General features: G+C 46.1%; 1 protein-coding gene across 3 annotated transcripts in view; it reads right to left on the reverse strand.

Annotated features, from left to right (window-relative positions):
• Nucleotides 1-292: 292 nt before the first annotated feature.
• The window catches only part of ADAMTS17 (ADAM metallopeptidase with thrombospondin type 1 motif 17), a 351,891-nt gene continuing 334,111 nt past the window's right edge, over nt 293-18,072 (reverse strand). For all 3 annotated transcript variants that reach the window (XM_027083226.1, XM_027083228.1, XM_027083227.1), the window contains 2 exons: nt 4,487-4,664; nt 293-3,289 (listed from right to left, as the gene is read on the reverse strand). In XM_027083226.1, the coding sequence (XP_026939027.1) occupies nt 3,123-3,289; nt 4,487-4,664 (345 nt within the window). In that variant the 3' untranslated portion in view covers nt 293-3,122. The remainder of the gene's footprint in view (nt 3,290-4,486; nt 4,665-18,072) is intronic.

The following is an 18,072-nucleotide window of genomic DNA, read 5'->3' on the forward strand; positions in this document are numbered from 1 at the left end:
CACTGTACAGCTGTCACACTTTCATGTCCCCACCCAGGGTTTTGCAACCACACAGGGATGAGACCCAGGACTGAATGATTTGTTAGCACTCACTTGGGGAGATGCAGCCACCCGCCAGCACTGCATTTACCAGTGACCTTTGACACTGTCCACAGCTGTGGTTGGCAGGCTGCAGTTCTTGCAGCCAAGTCCTAGGCAAGTGGTGTGACCACTGCAGAAGGAAAGGACGCAGCCTCCCTCTGTCAGCCCTCGAGGACTGGTTTTTATCTTTTACTTCACAGACAGCTTAAAATTGTTATGGAAGAACATTTTATTAAACATATTCAACTCACTTCCAATGAAATGCTTAATTTTTCATTTACAGTGGTGTCCAATGTTTGTCTTCTGTTCTTTTTTTTTCTTTTCTTTCAAACCAGCACCAAAAAGTAAAACAAAAATACCATGGGTACAGTACGTAATGTAAGTTAGCTAATGGAAAATATATACATTTGACTCTGAAATGAAGAAAAGAGAACAAAGCAATGATATTACTGCCATTGAGGATCTTTCCCTGTGTTCTGATAATATCAAGCCATGGTCAACTGAGAGGGTTTCATTTGCACCAATGAAAATAGCACCATAAGATTGTGAGACTCTGTAGTTAGTAACACATTTGTGCAACCAAAAAGGTACAGTACTTGAGTGACAGTACAGGGTATTGTTAACCATAAAGAAACATCACTGTTGTAATGACAGGGTTTCATTGTCTTCTGTACAAAGTGGAACAAGAGTGCTATGATGGCTTCACTGAAATTGATCATTGCTTGTGAAGGGAACAGAAGGCGGGCTGGTGAATTTCAGAGTGACAGTGCCAGCATGAGCTAAAAGAGCTCAGAAAGACCCAAACTTTGGGGAACCAAAGGGATGTTTAACAATAATTGAATCAGTCATTTGCATTCTGAGGGTGTGGGGCCCTTGCCAGGGGCGTCCAGTTGATACCGTCAAGGTGGCCAGGGGGGAGATTCAGAGGCACCAGGCAAAGGGCTTGCCTCTGGGCATGTGCATATGCTTGCCCAGCTCAGGTGGGCCCATGGTTCCCATGCAGACAGTAAGCAAGGCTGCCCCGGCTTCCTTAGCTTGCTGCCCCGACTCTGCTCCTCAGCCCCCGAGGCTGAGAGCTTTCTGTTCATCTGTGGTAAAGTACAGCCCATTTGGGGCTGGGGGAAAACTGAGCCCTAGCTCCCCAAGACTTTGAGGGGCCTGGGGAGTCTGCTCGCGGCCAAGCCAGAGCAGGGAGGACAGCGTTCTGCACAGGCCCTGGGCAGCCGCTGGAGGTTACCTTGCAGGTGGGCTGCCCCAGCCTGGTACCCTCTGGGGTCTTTCCACAGAACATCTAAGGAGTTTTCTCAACACTTCTCACAGATTCAAGTGGAACTGAATAGATTCCCTGCCATCCCTACCACTTCTCTGCCTCTGGGGCAGTAAAAAATCACAAACCAAAACACAGCCCATACGACGGGCTTGGGTGGCAGAGTGTTTCTTTTTCTTTCTGATTTAAGCTGACTCTAAAGTTGTGACATCAAAAACTCAAACACAGATACATAAACACAGCACCAGTAAATCAAGAAGCACTTGGAGATGATCCCATGGAGATTAGCCTAAGTAAGATCCCCTCTGAAATAAGGGAGGAGAGGGTGGGTTTCTCATGATAAAGTCCTTGAATATAAGCACCCATCAAAGGCCCACCGAGTTGGTCAGCAGACCAGACCTCCCAGCATGTCGGGTCCCCTCCTCCCAGCTCCCGGGCGGGCAGGGTCCTACCATCTTCTGTGCTTTCACAGAGGACACTCTTTTCATCTCCCTGGGCTCCAGAGAGGGCACAGTTCTGTTTTGAGGGGTGAGGTGTCTGTAGGAGGCAAATACCTTCTTCCGGATTTTCTGAGTGTCATTCTTGACCCACTAAGACGGGTCAACAACGACAGCATGACAATGACGAACGTTGCAAGGTCTGGGCCACGGGAAGGCTGGGTGGGTATGCGGCCATCCTGGCCACGGGCCACTCCTCCACCCATCCTGGCACTAGGCTGAGCAGTCCTGGAGGAAACCTGCCCCGTGCCAGGGTGAAGCGCCAGGCCTGAGCCTGAGTCTTCAGAGGTTCTAAGAAGAATCAACTTCAGATAGATGGCCAAGGTTAATGGGAAGCCATCTCTAAGGTGCAAAGCTTTATGAAGTACTGGCTAGAACAGAGGTCCCCAGAAGCAGAGGGGGAGCCCCTCCACCCCTCCCAAAGCTGCCCTGAGCTCACCTCTATGCCAGGAAGCAATCCCAAGGCCAAAATTAGCACGTGCCTCCTCTCACAGCACCTTGAAGAGAGGCTCTTCTGTTTCCCTGTGTGGGGGACAACAGAGATCTGAAAACTAGATACGTCCCCAAACCCAAGCCCTTCTGGAATATTCTCCCCCACATAGGTGGTATGCAGAACTACACAGCCCTAGCGTCCTTTTTAATTCACACAGACTCAGACTCTCAGGGACAAGACCTCCAAGGAAAAGCCGCGATCTAGAGAGCACTTTCCTTGACAGGGTGGAGGGGCCACGTGCTGGTCCTTGTGGTGTCAAGGGGGCTCCAGCAGCCCGGCCTCTCCAGAGAAGCCTCCATCCATCCAGGGTGTCACGGGCTTTCAGAATAAAGCCTGCTTTAAAGTAAAACGTCTCCGTTTTTTGGATATCCTCCCCCTCCCCCGATACACCAAGCACTGGGAATTCAAACGTCAGAGGAAAGCCAAGACAGGGGCGCCTGTGACGTTTCTCTTGACGATTTCTGTCAGAGGTGTTCCCTTTGAGGTACGTGGAACCTTAGAAATTACAGCTATTTTGTGACTCATGCCTATTTTTTCCTTACCGTAGAAAGCCATCCAGTGGCTGTTAACAATATATTAAGTATAAAAGCACTAAGCAAACGTCAAGTCCACTCTCAGGTTCTAAGCAATTGGGTTCTTGGGACAGCCTCCTGGGTGAGCCGTGGTGTGCTTTGGGGGTCCCAGCCGCAGGACTGGTGTGCTCTCAGGTGGGTGGGCTTTCAACTAGCCATGTCGTCAGGACTCAGACCTCATGTCAGAGCATCGTGGGACCACTGGCCGCCTGTCATGAACTTGGTGGCGGCAGTGGCTGGCGCATCTTGTTCGCATAGAAGTCCCTGCATGTCTGGCAGCAGCGCTGGTACCACCGCATGTCCTGGCAGAGGTTCTTTTCTCGGATGACCCTGCAATACACTGTCCACTGGTCCCGTGTGCATTTGTAGGTCAGAGCAGCTAAGGGGACAGTGGAGAGAGAAAGCCCAGAGGTTATGGGTGGCCTGGGGACGTCATCATGTGCACACAGATGGCCTGTAGTCTGACATAGTCGGGGTTGCCCTTACCCATGTGTACACTGGAGCCTTGCACAGACCGGGGAAACCATGCCCCTGCCAGGGCCACTGTGGATGTGGCTTTCTTATACAAGGGACACACTCTGGATCCAACCTGACCACTTGGCAGAGTTCAGTGGTCTGGCTGCCTCCTCAAGGCGAGGGCACTGCCCCCCCCCCCCACTTCTGAGCTAAGTGGTGTATACTGTTATTTTGTGGCGGAGAACGTTATCTGTTGGCATTGATAAAACAGAATGGCACAGGGCAGTAGATATCAAAGGGCCCACAAAAGCACAAGGTCACAGCACAGGCAGGTGGTCTGAATCTCCTTCAGGCTCTTGGTAGTGCAGAGAGATGGTCCAGCCTGAGGGCATGCAAAAGCCTGGTGTACACCTCTGCAAGCTCAAAGACCCCCCCCCAGTGAAGCTGCTTGGAAATCCCCTTCATGTTGGTGGCATTCTAGCATTAGGGAAAGGGGCACTGGGTGGGGAAAAAGTTCCCTAGGAGTTTCTAATTGGAAAAGCAGAAACTCTTTTCAATAGAATCATCAGATCAGTGCTAGATATTCTTCTTTTTGTGCCACCACTGGCTGGGGATGTGGCCTGGTAAAGGGCTGGGTTTGGAACACTCGGGTCCAAGCTGCTCACACAAAAGCTCCCTGCTGAATTAAAGACTCCAACCTGTCAACACCTCTGTTTTCTTCTCAAGCATTAGCTTGAGGAACATTCCATGCACACATCACCAAGATTTCATGAATGACACCCCCAGATCCTTCATTTCCTGAAGGATGCACCTCCCTTTGCCTCCTTCATGCACAGGAATCCCAAAACACTTGAGGAACATTCTCCTGTGTTCCTCATTTGTTGGCAGAGGGGCTCAAGTGTTTGAGACCACAGTAAACAAACATCTTTTTCATGACAAGGATGAAATTCCATCTCTGAAACCTCAGATCCTCTACAAAACTGACACGTTAGCCTCTCCAGAACTCAAATAAGCCCCAAGGAGGGGGCTTTTTGGCTTATAGAACTCCCACTGCCAGTGGGGACTTGCTGGCCAGGCGATGCAGCAGCCCCAGGAGCTGGGGGCCAGCAGAGGCACTCACCGAGGCGAGGGGAAGTGATGGTGTTCACATTGATCTTGTCATTGCAGACTTCTTGGTGGCACTGTTTGTAGGCTGCTGGCTTGGAGAGGGTAGGGCACTCATTGCCATGGCGCCCAGTGACCTTGTGCATGCACTGCACCACACGGGACTGCAGGCCCTTTCCACAGGTCGACGAGCACTGCCAGAGACAGGGAGAGCTAAGCTGGGGACAGCTGAGCTAGGGGCCCATCCCAGGCTGAGGGGCTTTGACAATGGTCTCACATCATAGCACCCTTGGGTCAGGCCCCTGCATGTCATTCCTACGTGCTAGAAATAATTGCAAGACAAGAGGGCTTGGCTGCATACCAGCTGCCTGATGGAAAACTGTTTCAAGATGTTAGGGACTGCATGTTTGTGTCTCCCCAACATTTACGTGTTGAAGCTCTAACCCCCAGTGGGATGGCATTTGAAGGTAGGTCCTTTGGGAGGTAATTGGGTTTAAATGAGGTCATGAGGGTGGGGCCCCCATGATGAGATTGGTGTCCTTATAAGAAGAAGAGAGATCAGAGTTCTCTCCCTCCACCACATGAGGACACATGACAAGTCAGCCATCTGCAAGCCAGGAAGTTGTCCCTCATCAAGAACCAAATACACCAGCACCTTGACCTCAAACTTCTCAGCCTCCAGAACTGTGAGAAATAAATGTCTTGTTGTTTAAGCCACCCAGCCTGTGGTATTTTGTTACAGCAGCCTGAGCTAAGACACAATTGTTGAAATATTAGTTTATGCTGGTTGCATTTCACCTCCCACCCTCTCATGCCTGTTCCAAGCAGAGAACCATCTGGGTTTTGAAATTCTCCAGTGAGCAGGGTGGCTTGCTGGCACCCAGGAGGGACTGAACCTGATGGCCACAGGGATCTCCCTGGCACTGTGTGCCACATGAGGCTCCTGGGCCTTTGTCCAGCCCTGGGTGTGGAGAGGAGCCCAATAATGATGGGGCTGAATTTCCACAAGCCTGGAGGGTTGGGGGTCAGAATTAAGTAAAGTTACAGAAAATGAAGAAGTGCAACCTTTCTTGCATAACGGACTTGTGGACTAATATTGGGGCTAACAGTTTTAATTTAGACACCCAATCCCTAGTTGGCATTTCCAGCATTTGCAGATGTGGGTGTGCTAAAACCAAACCAATGTATTTAGTTCAGCAGACCATCCTGCATTCCCAGTGAGTGGCCTTTTAAGACTTTACTATGTGTTCTGTCTCCTGCTCTTCTTGCCATTCCTCTTCGGGCTCCTTTAAAGTGTTTGACAGGGAACCTGCCAGGTATCCAGCACCACTCCCCCATCCTGCTTGCTAGCCCCTTGGCCCTTGCTTGTTTTCCAGGGAGCCGTTGGAACCGTCTCTCCATTAAGTTGGTCTCCTCCCAGCCAGAGAGCCTGGTCCACATGTGTACTCTCTCCACCTGGGGTCCCCCAGCACACATGCTCACAACCCATGATTTACGGGGTTCTGAGAGCACTCTGCAAAACTTTAATAAAGCAAAGACCACAGGTGTAGTAGCCCAGCTGGAGTTAACACTGGCACCTCAGGGTAGAGAGAGGGGAGCAGGACCTTTCCTCTGAATGCCACATGTGGTGAGGATGCCAGGTGCCATCTGGATCATGTGCCTCCCTCTCTCCTCCCCTTGGGTCTGACCATGGCCTGTGTTGGAGGAAGGGCCTTCCCTGGGGGTCTGTGAGGGGTTACCCTGCACAGGCTCAGCGTGGATCCCTTCATCCATGAGAAGTGGCCATCAACTGCGCTCCCAAAGGGGCTTTTGCGTCTCAGGTGAATTCCTCTGCTTTCTAGTCTAACAAGCAGGATCATATTTTTTTTCACTTTAGAAGGATAAAGAGTTCAGAGGGCATGGTGCTCTGATGGGGCCCAGTCTTTTCAAATCACAAAAGAGGTAGGAAAACCACAAGTGCCCCATCGCCTCCGCTGCCAACGCCCCCACCCCCCTTGAGAGTCCTGGCGTGTTCAAACCAGAATGGGTTCTCCAGGACAGGCAAGGCTGTGTGCCTGGCTTCATATCCATCTTCTGGATAAATCCATCAAGGGCTGCTCACAGCCTTGAGAATCCTTTGTGTATGATAAACGCACATTGCTGGGTTCCACCCCAGACCTCAGGAGTTGGTACTGGAGCATTTGGAAATTTGAGGGGTGCTGCAGTGGAAGAGTGATGTCACATGAGTAGGTTCCCACCAACTGGAGACCTGGAACATGGGACAAGTGTCATAGCAACGTGATTTCCACCTGGAGGGCGTCTCGGAGGGAGTGGCTTCAGGTTGGGATCTGCTGCATGGGATTACCTGGAGAGCGTTGAAAGGTCTTGATGTCCCAGACCAATCAATCAGTATCCCTGGAGGATGCACTGGGCATCAGTATTTTTCAAAGCTCTCCAGGTGACTGCAACAAGCAGCCAGAGCTGAGAAACTCTGACTTACCCTGAACTTCTTCCCTGTGTCCTGTGTAGGGTGTGAGGAGCTCTCTTTTCTTATGATGAAGTAGTCAAGTATTTGTATACAAATGTGTAATTAAGCAAGAACAGACATCCGTCTGCAGTCCCAACTGCTGAGTTTATATACAGGCGATAGGTGTGCTCAAATACAAGAGATGAAGCCTTTCACTCAAAATTATTCTAGGAAAAGAATAAGTTGCCTTATAATTAAGTAAAAATAAAATCTCTCATAGTTCAGGGGCGAGGTAAGGGATACCCTCAATTATTTGTAGCAAGACCACCTGGGGGTTAAAAGAAAAAGGGACACAAAGAAATTTAACTCTCTTCTCCTGGAAGTAGGACACCATAATCATAAATGAGGGAGGATGGTGTAAGAAATTTTTAAAGATCTCTTGAAAAGTAATCTGGTAGGAATTGGTTCAACATGGCAGAGTAGAAGGACATGCACTCACTCCCTCTTGTGAGAGCACCGGATTCACAACTAATTGCTGAACAATCATCAACAGGAAGACACTGGAACTCATCAAAAAGATACCCCACATCCAAAGACAAAGGAGAAGCCACAGTGAGACGGTGGGAGGGGTGCAATCACAATAAAATCAAATCCCATAACCGCTGGGTGGGTGACTCACAAACTGGAGAACAATTATACCACAGAAGTCCATCCACTGGAGTGAAGGTTCTGACCCCATGTCAGGCTTCCCAACCTGGGGGTCTGGTAATGGGAGGAGGAATTCCCAGAGAATCAGACTTTGAAGGCTCGTGGGATTTGACTGCAGGACTTTGACAGGAATGGGGGAAAAAGAGACCTCACTCTTGGAGGGCACACACAAAGTAGCGTGCATACCAGGACCCAGGGGGAAGGAGCAGTGGCCCCACAGGAGACTGAAACAGACCTACCTGCTAGTGTTGGAAGGTGTCCAGCAGAGGTGGTGGGGCAGCTGTGGTTCACTGTGAGGACAAGGACACTGGCAGCAGAAGTTCTGGGAAGTACACCCTGGAGTCCACCATTAGCCCCACCAAAGAGCCTGTAGGCTCCAGTGCTGGGTCACCTCAGGCCAAACAACCAACAGGGAGGGAACTCAGCCCCAACCATCAGCAGACAAGTGGATTAAAGTTTTACTGAACTCTGCCTACCAGAGCAACACCCAGCTCTACCCACCACCAGTCCCTCCTATCAGGAAACTTGCACAAGCCTCTCAGATAGCCTCATCCACCAGAGGGCAGACAGCAGAAACAAGATAGCCTGTGGAATGAAAACCACATTCACAGAAAATGAAAAGGCAGAGTACTATGTACCAGATGAAGGAACAAGATAAAACCCCAGAAAAACAACTAAATGAAGTGGAGATAGGCAACCTTCCAGAAAAAGAATTCAGAATAATGATAGTGAAGATGATCCAGGACCTCGGAAAAAGAGTGGAGGCAAAGATCGAGAAGATGCAAGAAATGTTTAACAAAGACCTAGAAGAAATAAAGAACAAACAAACAGAGATGAACAATACAATAACTGAAATGAAAAATACACTGGAAGGAATCAATAGCAGAATAACTGAGGCAGATGAATGGATAAGTGACTGGATGACAGAATGGTGGAAATCACTGCCATGGAACAGTATAAAGAAAAAATAATGAAAATAAATGAAGACAGCCTAAGAGACCTCTGGGACAACATTAAATGCACCAACATTTGCATTATAGGGGTCACAGAAGGAGAAGAGAGAGAGAAAGGACCCGAGAAAATATTTGAAGAGGTTATAGTTGAAAACTTCCCTAACACGGGAAAGAAAAAAGCCACCCAAGTCCAGGAAGCACAGAGAGTCCCAGGCAGGATAGACCCAAGGAGAAACATGCTGAGACACATAGTAATCAAACTGACAAAAATTAAAGACAAAGAAAAATTATTAAAACCAGCAAGGAAAAAATGACAAATAACATGCAAGGGAACTCCCATAAGGTTAACAGCAGATTTCTCAGAAGAAACTCTACAAGCCAGAAGGGAGTGGCACAATATATTTAAAGTGATGAAAGGGAAGAACCTACAAGTAAGATTACTCTACCTGGCAAGGATCTCATTCAGATTCGATGAAGAAATCAAAAGCTTTACAGACAAGCAAAAGCTAAGAGAATTCAGCACCACCAAACCAGCTCTACAACAAATGCTAAAGGAAATTCTCTAAGTGGGAAACACAAGAAAAGGACCTACAAAAACAAACCTAAAACAATGAAGAAAATGGTAATAGGAACATACATACCAATAATTACCTTAAACGTGAATGGATTAAATGCTCTAAACAAAAGACACAGGCTTGCTGAATGGATACAAAAACAAGACCCATATATATGCTGTCTACAAGAGACCCATTTCAGACCTAGGAACACATACAGACTGAAAGTGAGGGGATGGAAAAAGATATTCCATGCAAATGGAAATCAAAAGAAAGCTGGAGTAGCAATACTCATATCAAACAAAATAGACTTTAAGATAAAGACTATTACAAGAGACAAAGAAGGACACTACATAATGACCAAAGGATCAATCCAAGAAAAAGATATAACAATTATACATATATATGCACCCAACATAGGAGCACCTCAATACATAAGGCAACTGCTAAGAGCTATAAAAGAGGAAATTGACAGTAACACAATAATAGTGGGGGACTTTAACACCTCACTTACACCAATGGACAAATAATCCACACAGAAAATTAATAAGGAAAAAAAGGTTTAAATGACACAATAGACCAGACAGATTTAATCGATATTTATAAGACATTCCATCCAAAAACAGCAGATTGCACTTTCTTCTCAAGTGCACACAGAATACTCTCCAGGATAGATCACATCTTTGGTCACAAATCAAGCCTCGGTAAATTTAAGAAAATTGAAATCATATCAAGCATCTTTTCTGACCACAATGCTATGAGATTAGAAATCAGTTACAGAGAAAAAAATGTAAAAAACACAAACACATGGAGGCTAAACAATACGTTACTAAGTAACCAAGAGATCACTGAAGAAATCAAAGAGGAAATAAAAAAATACATAGAGACAAATGACAATGAAAAGACAATGATTCAAAACCTATGGGATGCAACAAAAGCAGTTCTAGAGGGAAGTTTATAGCAATAAAATCTTACCTAAAGAAACAAGAAAAATCTCAAACAAGCAATCTAACTTTACACCTAAAGGAACTAGAGAAAGAAGAACAAACAAAATCCAAAGTTGGTAGAAGAAAAGCAATCATAAACATCAGAGCAGAAATAAATGAAATAGAAACAAAGAAAACAATAGCAAAGATCAATAAAACTAAAAGCTGGTTCTTTGAGAAGATAAAGAAAATGGATAAACCTTTAGCCAGACTCATCAAGAAAAAGAGGGAGAGGACTCAAATCAATAAAATTAGAAATGAAAAAGGAGAAGTTACAACAGACACTGCAGAAATACAAAGCATCCTGAGAGACTACTACACGCAACTGTATGCCAATAAAATGGACAGCCAGGAAGAAATGGACAAATTCTTAGAAAGGTATAACCTTCCAAGACTGAAAGAGGAAGAAACAGAAAATATGAACAGACCAATCAGAAGTAACGAAATTGAGACTGTGATTAAAAATCTTCCAACAAACAAAAGCCCTGGACCAGATGGATTCATAGGTGAATTCTATCAAACATTTAGAGAAGAGCTAACACCCATCCTTCTCAAACTCTTCCAAAAAATTGCAGAGGAAGGAACACTCCCAAACATTCTATGAGGCCACCATCACCCTGATACCAAAACCAGACAAAAATACTACAAAAAAAGAATATTACAGACCAATATCATTGATGAATATAGATGCAAAAATCCTCAACAAAATACTAGAAAACAGAATCCAACAATACATTAAAAGGATCATACACTGATCAAGTGGGATTTATCCCAGGGATGCAAGGATTCTTCAATATACTCAAATCAATCAATGTGGTACACCATAGCAACAAATTGAAGAATAAAAGCCATATGATCATCACAGTAGGTGCAGAAAAAGCTTTTGACAAAATTCAACACCTGTTTATGATAAAAACTGTCCAGAAAGTGGGCATAGAGGGAACCTACCTCAACATAATAAAGGCCATATACGACAAACCCACAGCAAACATCATCCTCAATGGTGAAAAACTGAAAGCATTTCCTCTAAAATCAGGAACAAGACAAGGATGTCCACTGTCGCCACTATTATTCAATATAGTTTTGGAAGTCCTAGCCACGGCAATCAGAGAGGAAAAAGAAATAAAAAGAATCCTAACTGGAAAAGAAGAAGTAAAAATGTCACTGTTTGCAGATGACATAGTAATATACATAGATAATCCTAAAGATGCCACCAGAAAACTACTAGAGCTCATCAATGAATTTGGTAAAGTTGCAGGATACAAAGTTAATGCACAGAAATCTCTTGCATTCCTATACACTAACAATGAAAGATCAGAACAAGAAATTAAGGAAACAATCCCACCTACCATTGCAATGAAAAGAATAAAATACCTAGGAATAAACCTACCTAAGGAAGTAAAAGATCTGTACTCAGAAAATTATAAGACACTGATGAAAGAAATCAAAGATGACACAAACAGATGGAGAGATATACCATGTTCTTGGATTGGAAGAATCAATATTGTGAAAATGACTATATGACCCAAAGCAATCTACAGATTCAATGCAATCCCTATCAAATTACCCATGGCATTTTTTACAGAACTAGAACAAAATATCTTAAAATTTGTATGGAGACATAGAAGACCCCAAATAGCCAAAGCAATCTTGAGGGAAAAAAACGGAGCTGGAGGAATCAGACTCCCTGACTTCAGACGATACTACAAAGCTACAGTAATCAAGACAATATGGTACTGGCACAAAAACAGAAATATAGATCAGTGGAACAGGATAGAAAGCCCAGAAACAAACCCATACACCTATGGTCAACTAATCTATGACAAAGGAAGCAAGGATATGCAATGGAGAAAAGACAGTGTCTTCAATAAGTGGTGCTGGGAAAACTGGATAGCTACATGTAAAAGGATGAAATTAGAACACTCCCTAACAGCATCCACAAAAATAAACTCCAAATGGATTAAAGACCTAAATGTAAGACCAGACACTATAAAACTCTTTGACATAAATCCCAGCAAGATCTTTTTTGACCCACCTCCTAGAATAATGGAAATAAAAACAAAAATAAACAAATGGGACCTAAAGAAACTTAAAAGCTTTTGCACAGCAAAGGAAACTATAGACAAGATGAAAAGACGACCCTCAGAATGGGAGAAAATATTTGCAAACGAATCAACAGACAAAGGATTAATCTCCAAAATATATATGCAGCTCAAGTTTACAAAAAACAAATAACCCAATCAAAAAATGGGTAGAAGACCTAAATAGACATTTCTCCAAATAAGACATACAGATGGCCAAGAGGCACATGAAAAGCTGCACAACATCACTAATTATTAGAGAAATGCAAATCAAAACTACAATGAGGTATCACCTCACACCAGTTAGAATGGGCATCATCAGAAAAGCTACAAATGCTGGAGAGGGAGTGGAGAAAAGGGAACCCTCTTGCACTGTTGGTGGGAATGCAAATTGATATAGCCACTATGGAGAACAGTATGGAGGTTCCTCAAAAAACTAAAAATAGAATTACCATATGACCCAGCAATCCCACTACTGGGCATAAACCCAGAGAAAACCATAATTCAAAATGACACATGCACCCCACTGTTCATTGCAGCAGTATTTACAATAGCCAGGTCATGGAAGCAACCTAAATGCCCATCAACAGATGAATGGTTAAAGAAGATGTGGTACATATATGCAATGGAATATTACTCAGCCATAAAAAGTAACGAAATTGGGTCATTTGTAGAGACATGGATGAACCTAGAGACTGTCATACAGAGTGAAGCATGTCAGAAAGAGAAAAACAAATATTGTATATTAACGCATATATGTGGAATCTAGAAAAATGGTACAGATGAACTGGTTTGCAAGGCAGAAATAGAGACCCAGATGTAGAGAACAAACGTATGGACACCAAGGGGGGAAAGTGGGGCGCTGGCGGGGATGGTGATGGTGGGATAAATTGGGAGATTGGGATTGACATATATACACGAATATGTATAAAACAGATAACTAATAAGAGCCTGCTGTATAAAAAATAAATGAATAAAAGAAAATTCAAAAAAGAAAAAAAAGAAAGACAAGTAATCTGGTAAGTGGCTATACCCAGAGACTGGGGGTCCACACTAGCAGGGTAAGTAAAGGAAATGGCCAAGGGTCCTAATACAGTGCAAAATCCTATAAAAGTAAAGCAAAGTCTTGCCTATGCAAAGTCACACCAACACAGAGCAACATCATGCCATAGCTTGCAAGGCAATATCCAATGAGAACAGTACATTCAGAAAAGGCGGCATCTCAGTGAACTGGGATGGCAGTGCCCTGTACACTCTGGCAAACAGGAGTGAGTGATGACGAAGACAGATGCTGCAAATATTAGGAGGCACTTTACAAAACTGCTTATATTCAACCGTTTTCAACCCCACAGAAACAGGAATTTTATCAGGTTCAACTTCATAATATGATAAAGACAGAAAATAGTAATATTTTTAAATTAAAACATAATATATAAACTTTAAATATGAAATACAACTACATGAATAAGTTACATATTTTAAGTAGGCATTTGACTAGTCCACCTACACCATTAAAGACTTTTATATCTAAATTGGTCATAAAATTTTTAAAAAGCCCTGCTCCCTGGGAAAGCATGTACGTGGGGCCTTATTTCTGTGACTACTGGGCACTTGGGGAAGAAGGGGCCATGTGTCCTGCTCTACAGACAGCACCAGCCCTTGTCTTCCCATCTTGACTTGGCTCACTGGCGCCACCTGCTGTGGGAGACACACCAGGAAGAAGAGCGGGGTGTCCTCATAGTCCTTCCTGGAGAAAGGGTGCATCCAGGGTGGGGCAGGTAGTGGTGGGGTTTCTGGGTCCCCAGGAAACTCTGCACAGGCTAACAGAGAAGGATCTGGGATTATGTTCTCGCTCCCATGGGCCCCCCTGACCATGAGGTCTGCAGACTCTGCCGGCGGGGCAATTAGCCTGGCTGGGTCACTTCCTGCCCAGGAACACCAGGTAGGGTTTCAATGTCTTTTGCAGGTGTTGTTATTATTTATGTGAAATCAGAGCAAGGGCTCAATCCTATAGATCTACTAAAACCAAATGCAAAATTGACAAGGTCTCTGGCTGGAAAGGATCAATGACCATTGTAAAACTCAAGAGTTTGGGGTGACATCAAAGACTAGTCTCCCCTCTGAAAGTTCTTAGTCTTGTTTAACATGTTCTGTGGTTGGGTGGGGGGAGAGCATTCATGACACCTCCAGACTATGTGGGCGGCATGCTTGTTCTGTCTGTAAGCTCACCTGTAGGATTCCATGACAGTGTGGAACATTCCACAACCATCCCAAGGGGCTGACATTGGCCACTGAGCTTGATGGGGGTCAGTGTCCTGCCCAAGGTCACAGATTAGTGAGTGGCAGAGGAGCGACAGGACCCCAGCTGCCCCATCCCAAGGACTGAATTCCATCCTCCTGTATGAATTAGAGGTTGAACTGGATGGAGCTTCTATGGGAGGCCACGAATCAAAAAAACCAGGTCACTGCCCAGCTCCACCATTTCTTCATCATCTTTCCTAGCCTGAGTCACTGGTTTTTAATTTTTCAGTCTGTAAACAAACCTGCCGCATGAGATCATGGAGGGTGTCTCCAAAGTTCTGCAGAGACTCAAGCGTCTGTCCTCATGGCTTTCCAACACCTCTGAGAGGCAGGGCTGGGCCTGGTGAGAGGCTGGGGCTGACCCTCAGCTGCTGTCGGGGCCATGTGAGACCCTGCAAACTCTGCCCCTGGGATTAGGTTTTACAGAATTTTAGCTGCAGTCCTGGGGGCTGCCATTCACACAGCTCTGGGCTGTGAATGGCTTGTGCTCACTTGGAAGAACCTTTGAGAATATCGGGTATTTGCTTAGCCAGCCCCACAGAGGCTGCTTCAGAGCATCAGGTGAGGAGACAGGTTACAGAGTAGCACGTAGAGAAACCACCCCATTTTTTCTAATACCTGTGTGCGTGTGTGTGTGTGTGTGTGTGTACCTATATAAAAGTTTGGAAGACAAACCATTAAAAAAATTTACTGTGCTGTCATCTGGTTTTGTAGGACTAGATTTTCTCTTCTGTGTCTTCCCAAGCAAGATAGAATTACCTATGTAATTAAAAATAAAAGTGGAAAATTCCACCAATGACCCTTTGGTGCAGGTGCCACCTTCCAGGCCTGCTGCATTTTCATTTGAGCCGAGTTGGTGCCTAGCCTGCCCCTGGCCTAAAGTCCATGCATAACTACCCACTCCTTGGCCGGAGTTTCAGCAGGACAGTGCAGTGGCGACAGGACAGGCCTGTCAGTATGCTGCATCCCCCTTTACTAGCTGTGTGACCACGGGCAAATTACTTAACCTATACGAGCCCCAGCTTCTTTATTTGTAGCTTGAGGATAATAAAATCTTTTTTGCAGGATGATTTCCAGGATTAGAGACAGCTTAGAGCAGGTGCCTAGCAGGGAGTCTGGGAAGGACAAACGCTGCTACAATTATTAACAACAATAAGCACAAGGCCAAGAGCAGAGAGAGCTGGCCGGGGGTCCCTGGAGCCCGGGAAGGCGCCCTGAGTCACCTGGCCTGCTTAGCCCTTCCTGGGCTGCCATGCCGGTCACCAGGCAGGTGTGGACATCCACCTTTGCTGGGAGCACAATTAGAGATTGATTTGGCCCTGAAGACACAGGTGATTCCAGAGAGGCTGCAGGGCTGCATCCTCCTGTAACCTGAGCTCGCTGCATTAAGGGTAGCACAGGCACAGACAATGAATCTCACCTCCGTCGGCCTCCCCTCAGCCTCCACTTTAATTCAACAGTGAGGAGATGGCAGTGTCTCCTGATAGCATCGAATTAGCCCCTAAGCGTTGCTGTGAAGCCATTTTTCAGGCTTTTAAAATCTAAGCAAATAGATGTATTAAAAAACAGATCTGGTCTTCTTTGAAGCACACTGTCACTGTTGGGTAGTTTTTTCAAGCCACTCATGACATTAACATTTAATGTGGTTCCCCGAGACTCAGGAAACCAAGACAAAATGGAGCAGTAATAAATCCGCCAGGAAAGCTCCTTGCCAGATGACCTGGAATAAGTGCAGCCCCCTCTCCAGCAAGTGCCTGCAGCTGCACATCACACACAAGGTCTGGGGACCTGCCACCCATCCCATGGGTGGTGGTGATGATGATGATGGTGGTGATGGTAGTAGTAACAGCAGCAGGGTCCACCTTTTGCCTGCCTCCCGGTGCCAGGCACTGGGCTCACACCCATTCTCATGAGTCCTCATTAATCTTCACACTAACAGCCGCTGTGGCAGGGCCAGGTGCTCAGAACACAGTAGGTGCAGAATACATGTGCACAGACTGCAGGAATAGTGTCTGCAGGGCACAGCACCGCCTGCAGAGAGGCGGAGCGTGAGGCTCAGAGGGTCCACGCTCTTCCCCATGATGTAGCCCCCGGGCCTCCCATCCCGGTGGCTGCCCGGAGGCCTGCACTCCTCTGGAGCCATGCGGCTCTCCAGCAGGGAGGAACCAGGCCTCTGTCACCATGTGGAGGCCCAGCGCTGATGACATGCTCCACCACGGCGTGGACCCCCTCCTCTTCACTTCTCCCAGCTGTAAAATCACGACTATAAATGACACCAGATTCCAAAGGGATGTTTTGAGAATTAGCTAAAGGAAGTTGTAAAAATCTTGGGAAGAGGAAAACGTGACAGGAATGTTTAATACACACATGAGCGTTGGCTCCTACAGAGTGGAGGACGGGCAGGGGCTCCCTGCACAGGCTCTGGGGTAAGCAGGAATAGGGTTAGGGTGAAATAATGCAAAGATGAACCCTCACTGCACAGTGTGCCCACCCTACGCTCTCACAGAGCCATCCTCTGAGGGGCCAGCCTGCCTCTGAGGGGCAGCATGGGACAGCCCCACATGACAGTCAGGGGGGCAAGGAACCCCCTACGGGAACTCCATTTTCTGCTCGTGTCTGAAAGGTACTAGGCTGGTAAAATGTCAAAAGCTCCTCAAAAGCATTTTTGACAGATTTCCCGCAAAACTTGGCACGAGCAATGCAAATCTCGGAAGCTGTTGAAACCTCAAATAGTAGGCTTAAACAATGATGAAAATCCCCACCGTCTTTGCTCCAGCCTTGAAACTGTAAATGCTTTCTTAGACACACACACACACACACACACACACACACACACACACACACACACACACACACACACATACCTTCCCCCTTCAACTCATACTTTCTTTCAAACTGTTTTTGAAATCCTCAAATCCTTGAATCCTATCCTCAGCCTTAGCTTTGGGCTCCCCTCAAACTCTCTGAATTCGCAGCCTGCTGACCTACAGATTCTGGTTGGAACGTTATAGTCAGGGAACCAGAAGGCCCAGGTGACTCCCCGTGCCTTGCAAGGGCTGGCTATCCCAAGAGCTCTTGCTTCTTGCTTCCGATGGGCGCCAGGAGCACAGAGAAGGCTACAGGAGCTGTCTCACTGCCTCCCCTCGGGCAGGAGCTGCTACCAGTTTCATAACTTAGCTCTCCCAGCTTATCAGAGACTGTTTGAAAGACACCCCCCCCCCACCCCGCTGCAGAAGGATGGCCTACATGCCCAGCAAATACTGCACAACCGTCTCCTGCCCTGAGCCATGCTGTCATCACGCGAGCCCAGGTCAGGGCACGTGCTGTTTCATGGGGTCCACACCACATTCAAAGAACTCATCTCCTGTGACACAAATATTTTACAGGCCTGTGTAAGAAATGCAATTCTGATCAGAGATAAGAGACCTGTGACTGTACTGGATGATGATGGTGAAGAAAATGATGATAAAAATGAGCATCTATGCCAAGCACTGCACTAAGTGCTTTACATGGATGCCCTAGGAGGTAGGTACCCCTAAACTCATCTGACAGAGGATGATGCTGGTTCAAGGT

Source organism: Aethalodelphis obliquidens, unplaced genomic scaffold (assembly GCF_003676395.1).
Source record: "Aethalodelphis obliquidens isolate GAN/ISIS:26980383/991018 unplaced genomic scaffold, ASM367639v1 scaffold49, whole genome shotgun sequence".
NCBI classification, from domain to species: domain Eukaryota; kingdom Metazoa; phylum Chordata; class Mammalia; order Artiodactyla; family Delphinidae; genus Aethalodelphis; species Aethalodelphis obliquidens.